The sequence below is a fragment of the Chrysochloris asiatica genome, unplaced genomic scaffold, assembly GCF_000296735.1.
Source record: "Chrysochloris asiatica unplaced genomic scaffold, ChrAsi1.0 scaffold00004, whole genome shotgun sequence".
In the NCBI taxonomy this organism is placed as follows: Eukaryota; Metazoa; Chordata; class Mammalia; order Afrosoricida; family Chrysochloridae; genus Chrysochloris; species Chrysochloris asiatica.
The window spans coordinates 17818565-17827872 of record NW_006408522.1 but is presented as its reverse complement, the minus strand read 5'-3'; the positions used below and the strand labels follow the sequence as shown (position 1 = coordinate 17827872).

General features: G+C 36.6%; 1 protein-coding gene across 1 annotated transcript in view; it reads left to right on the top strand.

Annotated features, from left to right (window-relative positions):
* Positions 1-8147, top strand: part of UNC13C (unc-13 homolog C (C. elegans)) — a 769914-nt gene extending 761767 nt beyond the window's left edge. Inside the window, exons 30-32 of the mRNA XM_006831631.1 lie at positions 1613-1705; positions 3240-3399; positions 7568-8147. Coding sequence (XP_006831694.1) covers positions 1613-1705; positions 3240-3399; positions 7568-7853 — 539 coding nt within the window. The 3' untranslated portion in view covers positions 7854-8147. The remainder of the gene's footprint in view (positions 1-1612; positions 1706-3239; positions 3400-7567) is intronic.
* Positions 8148-9308: the final 1161 nt, after the last annotated feature.

Below are 9308 nucleotides of genomic sequence, written 5' to 3'. Positions count from 1 at the left end.
ACTCATAGTGACCTATACACAACAGAAGGAAACACTGCCTTGTCCTACACCATCCTCACAATCATTGTTACACTTGAACCCATTACTGCTGCCACTGTGCCAGTCCATCTTGTTGAGGGTCATCATTTTTTTCACTGACCTCCACTTTACCAAGCATGATGTCCTCCAGGGAATGGTCTGTCCTGAAAACATGTCTGAAGTATGAAAGATGCAGTCTTGTCAGTCATCCTGGCTTTCAAGGAGCATTATGGTTATACTTCTACAAACACAGATTTGTTTGTTCTTCTGGCAGTCCATAGCACTTTTAATATTCCCCTCCAAGACGATAACTCCAATGCATCAATTTATCTACAGTTTTCTTATTCATTGTCTAACTTTCACATGCATATGAGGCTACTGAAAATACCATTGCTTCAGTAGCTACCCCTTAGTTCTCAAACTGACAGCTTTGTTCTTGAACACTTTAAAGAGGTCTTGTGCAGTATATTTGCCTAATGCAATAGGCTGTTTGATTTCTTGACTGGTACTTCCATGAGTGTTGATAGTGAATTCAAGGTCTATGCAATATACTGCTCTATAATAGATGTATTTATGGACAGCTAACTGCAAGGTTAGCAGTTCAGACCCACCAGTCGCTCTTCAGATATCCTACACAAGGTTGCTATGAGTCAGAAGTACTCAACAGTACTACCAGCAACTGCATAGATATGCATAGATGCAGTATATATCTATTCCTCAGTCTTTCCTAGCTAACCATGAACTCCATTAATATAGGGGCTTTGTAGAGTCAACTTTGTATCACTAGTACTTTGGTATGATACATTGTACAAAAGTTCTTAATAAAGGGAAAAGACAATGCTGCTTCCTGTATGCAGTCATCTGGCAACTGCAATTTGCTTTTAACAGTAATAACAGGGTTTCTTATTATTTTTGAGAGCTCTACAATGTTTTTAGTTGATTATACTCAAGGTTAAAACGGCACAGAATATTTAGCAAAGTAAACACTCAACAATACTTATTTTGTGTTGTGGACTCTTGGTGTGGTGCTATAGGCTCAGCACTGGACTGCAAATCACAAGGTTGACTGTTCAAATCCACCAGCTGCTCCTCAGGCACCCTATACAGAGTCTCTGTGAATCGGAACCAACTCAATGGCACTTAGCAAAGTTATGTGCTATAAGGAGTCCTAATACGGTGCTTTAGGAGAAGCATGGGACTGCAAACCACAAGCTTGGTAGTTCAAACTCATCAGCCACTCCTTAGAAACCCTATACAGGGTTGTTATGGGTCAGAACCTACTCAACAGCACTTAACAACATCAACAGTCCTATGTGTTATCAGAAGTCTGGCACTGTAGGATAAGCTCTGAACTACTAACCACGAGGTATCAGTTCCAACCCACCAACTGCTCTGCAAGAGAAAGCTGAAGCTGTCTGTTTCAGTCAAGATTTACAGTCTTGGAAACCCTTTGTAAGGTTGCTATGAGCCATAATCTTTTGCTATTAATAAGCTTTATAGTTTTTTTTGTTTGTTTTTTTTTAAGCAAAGGATCTTGATGGCCATTATAAAGTCATCTAAGAATTCAAGCCAGTAAACTTATGCTTACTTGCAGGCCGTTCCTCCAAAGATACTGTCGGTCAGATATCTGTTCATGTGGACATCTCTCCTATGCCAGGAACTGGAGAACAAAAAATCACCGTCAAAGGTATGTTCAAGGTCCAGGTAGATTAAACAGGCTACTACACTTTAATCTCTGTAGCAACAATGATATAGAAAATGTAATTTTTTTCTAAGATAATTTGTTTTTAAAAATGCCTACTAAATAAGTGAAGAGCATGCTCAGAATTTCTTCACTAAACCCAAACTTTTGACTCAAACTGAAAAAAAAAAGAAGCGGCATGCTTAGTGTCAATATAAAATATCTAAATAATTTTAACACATTTGTAATTAAATTTCAAAATTGTATATATGGAACTTTTATTCTGGTCAGTGCTATCGTCTTTATTGAACATTCGTACTACAGTTGGTTTTAGAATAGTCAGACTTTTGGATGTTAAATCAGTAAGTACACTATTGGCTTGTTTTTCTATGTTATTACCAACAATGCATTTGATGTTCTTTAAATCAAAGTGTTGGTTTCATATTGTCAATGCACAGTTGGATATGGGTTCATTTAAAAGGTAAAACTTTTAAATGGTTTATGATCTATCCATTTTTATTTTATCGATTTCAGCATTTAATATGCCCTTTTATAATCAACAATCCATAACCTTCCATTTAAAAATTATAGTAAATAATGTATTTTTGCACATGTAATGCAATATAAAGAGTGGCAACAATAGTGAGGTTGGCCCAGGATCGGGCAGTGTTTCATTCTGTTGTGCATAAGGTGCATATGAGTCAGTAACAACTCGATGGCACCTAACAACAACAATGCAATATAGAATAGATTCAATACATAGTATGAGTGAGAATATTATCTGTGTCCTCAAATACTTTTGAAAAATATTTTGCCAATATATACATAAGTTATAATGTTTTATGAACCCTTTGCATAGACAATTCTTATTCTAAGACACTTTTATGGATATTAGGACCACAAGATGAGCAAAGTGTACGTATGAGAATGTTCCTATGAGAATTGTTTGGATGATTACAATTAGGAAACAAAATGAAGTTTAACAGTAAGTGAGTGGCTAAACATAGGCTGGTATATTCACATACTGCAATGTTTGCAGTTGCAAAGTGTATAATAAATTAGAAAGAGATCCATGAAGAACTGTAAAAAATAAAACTAAGTAGAAGACTTCAATATCTTATGACCTTATTTTGAACATAAAGTAAGAAAGTATAAAAGCATGCCTAACAAAATATTTGCAGTCATTGTCTCTGATTGATTATATTTTTTTAATATTTTCAAATATTTTGTAATGAGCATAATTTTTAATAGAAAAACACAGTTTAGTATCAAGTGTCATTTCAGTTGTTGAAAAATTTTCACCATGCCAATGCCACATAGCTTCATCCTAACAGCTTCATTAAATCCAAGAGAAGAAATTGTTCTTTTTTTTTTTAAAAAGACATTTTCTGTCAGTGGGATGAGGATGCTGCCAAATGCAAGTTATAGCTTCATAAATCATTTTTTTAAAAAGAAATATTCATCCTAAGGACCAAATGGGAGAGACTGAGTTTCTACATATTAGTTTGCTAACATTTCATATTCCTTTTTATTTCTTTAGTGATTGCTATTAATGACCTAAACTGGCAGACCACAGCAATGTTCCGCCCTTTTGTGGAAGTTTGTATACTGGGACCCAATCTTGGAGACAAAAAGCGAAAACAAGGCACAAAGACAAAAAGCAACACATGGTCACCAAAGTACAATGAAACATTTCAATTGTAAGTCACAAGTCCAACTATTATTCAACCAGGCAAAAGCCATGTACAACTAAACTTAGTGAGATACTTAGGATTGAAATTGCACTGGGCCTTTGGTAAAGAAAGTGAAATCGGTAAGCTCATATAATTCTGTTATTCACTGACACAGGCAAATAAGGGGCTACAGTTTTAGTTCTCCTGTTTTTTGGTAACTTCTCAGTGCCTACCATATGTCAGACAAAGTTACAAAGGAGTAAACAGGAAATTCTCAGATAATAGTAAGTGCTGTGGATAGAATTCAAACAGGGTGATGTAAGAGAGTGACTGACTGGCTGTTTCAAGTGGGTGGTCAGGGATGACTCACTGAACATGTGATTTCCAAACTTTTATTTTTAAGAAAATTGAAGAGCCAGTTGTAATTTGGTTGAGAATGTTTCAAGTTGAGGGAAATAGCTCGTAAAGTGCTCTAAGGCGGGAATGTTGTTGTGGTTAAGTACCGTAGAGTCGGTTCTGACTCATAGTGACCCTGCACAGTTTCCTGAGGCTGTACATCTTTCTCCCAAAGGTGGGAATAAGCCTGGCATATTTACAAGACAGTATATAGTGGAAAGGGAGCTCTGCCCCTGTAGTGCGTTCCAAGTTGGGCTGCTAACCGCAAGGTCAACAGTTCCAAGCTACCGGCTACCATCGCAGGAAAAAGATGGGGCTTTCTGCTCCTGTAAATATTTACAGCCTTGGAAACCTACACAGGGTCACTATGGGTCGGAACCAATTCCACAGTACCATCACCACCATATAGTGGGACTAGGGTGAGATACAATGAATTTGGAAAAGTGTTCAGGGTGTATGTACCACACCTCACAGACCTGTGCAGTCAAACATAAAGGAGTCTAAGTTATATTCTAAGTTCAACAAAAGGCCCATTGAAGGGGATGAACAAGCTGATTTGCATCGTCCAACTATTAAGTTGTTTGCTAGATAGACAAATTATAGGAAACAAGACAACTGAGCTTGCGAAGATACATTAAAAGGCAATTTCAGTAGTCCAGGTACGAGATAATAGTGATTTGGACTAGATGGTGTCAGGAGAGATGGAGAGAAGTGGAAAGATTCTGGATGTGTGTTGGAAATAGATTCTATAGAACTCGCAGTGGACTGGAGGCAAAACATGAAAGAGTTTATCAGTCAGATTCCCAAGAATTCACAAAGATATGAGTGTAGGGAATACACAATGATAGCAACATAATATCTAGGACTAGTAGAAGCCCCTCTTACACCTGAAAGAAGGAAAGGAGCAGCCTTTACTGAAACAGCAAAAACTTGTGTAGTCAACCAACATGAGAGGAGCTGTTAACTCCCCCAGAGGGGTACAGCTTGAGGCAGCCTCACCAACAAGGAGCCAAGGAAGGCAAACTCTAACCTCCCCCTCTTCACTACTACTGATCTCCTGATGGGTCTCCCTAGTGACCCAAATCAACTGGAAGCTGGAGCATGGAGAAACCATAGGAGGGTGCTTCAAAAACTTCATAGAAAAATGGAATTAAAATATAATGGAATTTTTCCACCAACTTTTTTAAAGCATCCTCATGGTGCATAGGATAAGCACTGGACTGCTAATCATTAGGTTGGCAGTTCAGACTTACCAGCTGCTCCTCAAGATCCCATACAAGCTTGTTATGAATTGGAACTGGATACAACAATATATTGATGTAATCCTCAACATTCCATTGCAAAGTGTAAGGGGCAGATGGAGAGGGAATGGATCCAAGTGGGGCAAATAGAAAATATCTGGCACAGAATGAAATCATGGGTAATCCCCTAGGCTTTTGACATGACCAATGGGATGATTCACCAAGATTGGGGCTTAGGGATGGGTGATGAGAAAATAATTTGTTTTTACATCTACTAATTTGAAGAATGGTCACTATGGGTCAGACTGACTCAACACTTAACAATTTGAAGAAGCTATAGTGTGAGGTCACTATAAGTCAAAATCAATTCAAAGGCACACAGTAACATTGGACATCCAAGAGATGTCAGATGCATAGTTAAGCATATAACTTGAGAGTTATCTGAGAACAAACCCCATCTTACTAGTTGAGTCCAACTCATGGAGACCCTATGGGTTTATAAAGACTGATTTTTCCAAAGTAGATCACCATGGCACCACAGGGTGGACTGCAAACTTTTGGAAAGCAACCAAGCAAAATATCATTTACATCACCCAGGGAATCCTAGCTACTTATAAACTCATTGCCACTGAGTTGATCCCAACTCATAACAGCCCTGTAGCAACATGTTACAGCAATATATTAATCCAAATGAGCTGACCTAATGACAGAGTATAGATACATATAGAGAGAGACCAGGGATCAAGCCCTAGGGGCTTCACACACACTCCCATAAACGGACCCTTTCTGGTTTGTTTTCTGATTATTCTTGCACTCTTGATTTCTGAGGAATGTTTCAGCACTCTGAATATTTAACTGTTATGCTGCATTAAGAATTAAAATGTAACTATCCTAGCATAGAAATCAAAAGGGTGCTAATTAATCAATCACAATCTGCTAAAAATTCAGCTCATAAAATTCCACCTGTCCACTCCAAATTGCACACAATTTTGATAAAGTTCACCTATCTAGAAGACGTTTAGCAAAAGGCTCCATTACTTACTTGAATCATGCAAAATTCAGATATAACATACTGAACTGCCAGGACCATTAACCTTGAAAAAGGTGGCTTTTTGTTGCATTGTAATTCACAAGCAGATCTTGCTTCTATCACATTTTTTTTTATCTCCATTTTGTTTCATATGATTCCATTATTCTAAAATGAGTGTGTAATTTCATCAACAGTGTCCTCCAGAAACTAAGGTTTAAGTCTACAAAATGTTAAAACAGAACGAGTCACTTGGAAAAGGAAGGAATTTAGAAGCTTGTGCTACTGACAAATAGACTACATTCATGAGGAAGTCGAGAATACCTGAGGAGGAATAAACATAAAGGGCAGAGTAGGACTACTGCAAGCATATTAGCACTCAGCCTTCTTCATTATGTTCAGTTCAGTGCTGACAAGTTGTCTTGAATTGTTATTAGTGGAGACCATCCTCAGCCCCACACTTGACAGATGTAACTGTTGCCATAGGAAAGAATTGGCATAGAAGCACCGAACTCTGCTGGAATTGATTTACTCTAGAGATTTGTATCCAATTTAGCATCTGTGAATAGTGCTTAAGAGTGTATGCAGTATATTCCCCTGAGGAACGTTTCCTAGATATAACAGCTTATCAGGAGTCCTAGATCAACGAAAGAGATTGTAGCAACTGATGTAGAAATGACAAAGAACATTTTCCAAGAGTTGTTCCTCACCCTGGTCTACCTCCCATAATCTTTAGCAATCCCTTCCTGCTCCCAGTCTTTATATCAAAAGAGAGACTGTGTCCAGTGACAGGGATTTCACAATCAATTAGGCAGGAAAAGCAAAGTGGGTCATCCAGACTAGTAAAGGTTACAGGTACCTAAAGAGTTTAGACATTGATCAAAGGGAAAGTATAAATAGGAGTGATGGAAGAAATGATAGACCAGTACTTATTTGGGTAGAAACACTCTTTATAAAACAATGTCAGAGTAGAATAATCTAGAAGCTTTCATCATTTCAGACAACATGGCCAGTCACCAAGCCACTGATGTTATGCTCAAGCCTCATATAAGAACCAAGATAAATAAACTCCCCACTTCCATTATCCCACTATTCAAGATATAATTACTAAATATATTTCATATATTATTACAATTCACATGATATTGTCATGAGTCAAAATCAGCTTGAGGGGCAACTAGCAATACATTCTGTATTAATTTTAAATAATTTACAACAATTTTATAAGAATAAAGCATAAAAATTGTGCTTAAGATAAATGGTATCTGATTAAGTATAATGTGATACTGTAATTCTAATTTCTATTCATATGCTTACTATCAAGCTAATAAAAGACAGATTGCCAACTAACATCTTTAGAAAATCTATTAAGATTTGAAGGCTATTTGCACCAGGGTTAAAAACCCCACGATACCTCATTTGTCAATATAAGATTCAGAAGAATGTGTAAGTGTTCAGTGGTAGTTTAGTACCATCTTGATTCCTAGGTGAAATCATTATTTTTTTCCTCAAAATTTTTGAATCCATACAGCATTGTGAGTAATGAAAACCGTCCAGGGGCCTATGAACTTCATCTCTCAGTTAAGGATTACTGCTTTGCCCGTGAAGATCGGGTTCTCGGAATGACAGTCATTCAGCTCCAGAGCATAGCTGAAAAGGGAAGCTATGGAGCATGGTATCCTCTTTTGAAAAATGTCTCTATGGATGAAACTGGTTTGACTATCCTTAGAATCCTCTCCCAGAGGACCAACGATGATGTGGCTAAAGAATTTGTAAGACTTAAATCTGAAACAAGATCAGCTGAGGAGAGTGCCTGAAATGAATACTGCAAGATAGCAGCTTTGAAAATTCATAAAATATTTAATTGTTTGACTACTGCATGCATGTGCAAATACATGGGAATGTTTATTTCACTGCGTTTCAGTGTTTGCCAGTACTCAAGTACAATGTCTACCAGGTGTGTGGAAAACCTGCCGAACTTTTATACCAATTCTGGTCTTTGGGGAGTAAATGTTCCATGAAGTGCCAAAATTATGATGTAAAGTAAAATATCAAGAAAATCTTTTAAAACATTGATTTCATTTCCTCCCCAATCTTTCATTCATTAAACACACTAGTAAACAATTTGTCTTTGGAGTTTGTCCACTAGTTGTCTTTGTTAAATTAGTTTATATTATTCATAGATCATAAAGAATTTGTTACTCATATTCAGTTTGATTTAGACTTCCCTCATTGTAGAAGTCTGACAAATCCCCTTTTCTACCATAACTAGAAATGCAGTTACTTCTAGAAAGCATTTGTAATTTTATAGTTGCAGATATATTGTGATGATTTTTGCATACAAATTAACATAGAAAAGGTGGGAAATATTTTATGCAGACTAGTTTCCAACCTTTCTTATATTATCACTGTGAAGAAATGCTATTAAAGCAAACTTACACTAAGCAATGCTATATAGAGTTTGTTAACAATGTTTGATATATTGAGAAAACTTTGTTCTTCAAAACTGCCAAGGTCACATCACATTTGTAAGAGAGGTAAGGTGATGCATTTGCCATATAGCATTACGTCTTGACTATATCACATTTCATTCTTTAGAAAGCCATCAGGTTCATGGTTTAGAAATGGGATGGAAGGGTTGCTTTTAAAAATCACCTATGATAAGTAAGTACCTGTTAGTGTTTTCCCTCTGACAGTTATGACTATATTTACTTAGCGCTATAATCACTCATATGCTTTTCTTTTCTTTTAAAAATATTCAAGCATTTATACTGAATGTAGCCTTTACTATATATTGCACTGGAGCAAGTGTCATGTTGTCATCTATTTAGTGAAAAGTGTAAAATAGTCTGAAGAAGTTGCTTATAATTTCTGTAATTTATATTATTTATGAGCCCCCAATGCATCGGATGCAACAGGAAAACAATACAGCTTGGTACATAAAAATATACCTAGGTTGATTTTTTAATAAGAAATAGTCTGAGTGTTTTCTTCCTGTGTTTTTATGGTTTGACTTCCTAGTGTCTGTACCTTAATAGAACAGTTCTTTGTAAATGTCACTTATGGTCATAACTGTTAGTGGACTGCCCAAACTCAGAAACAAGAACTTGTTACAATGACTGTATTTTGATATGTTAAGAACAAAGCTGAACAGAGTCCTGACTCTCAAAACTGTTCTGCTTCTAGGTATGAAAACTCAGTCCAGTGAGAACAATTAATTCATGTTAAATTGTTAGGCACGTGCTCTGTTAATGATTACTCCAAATGCATAA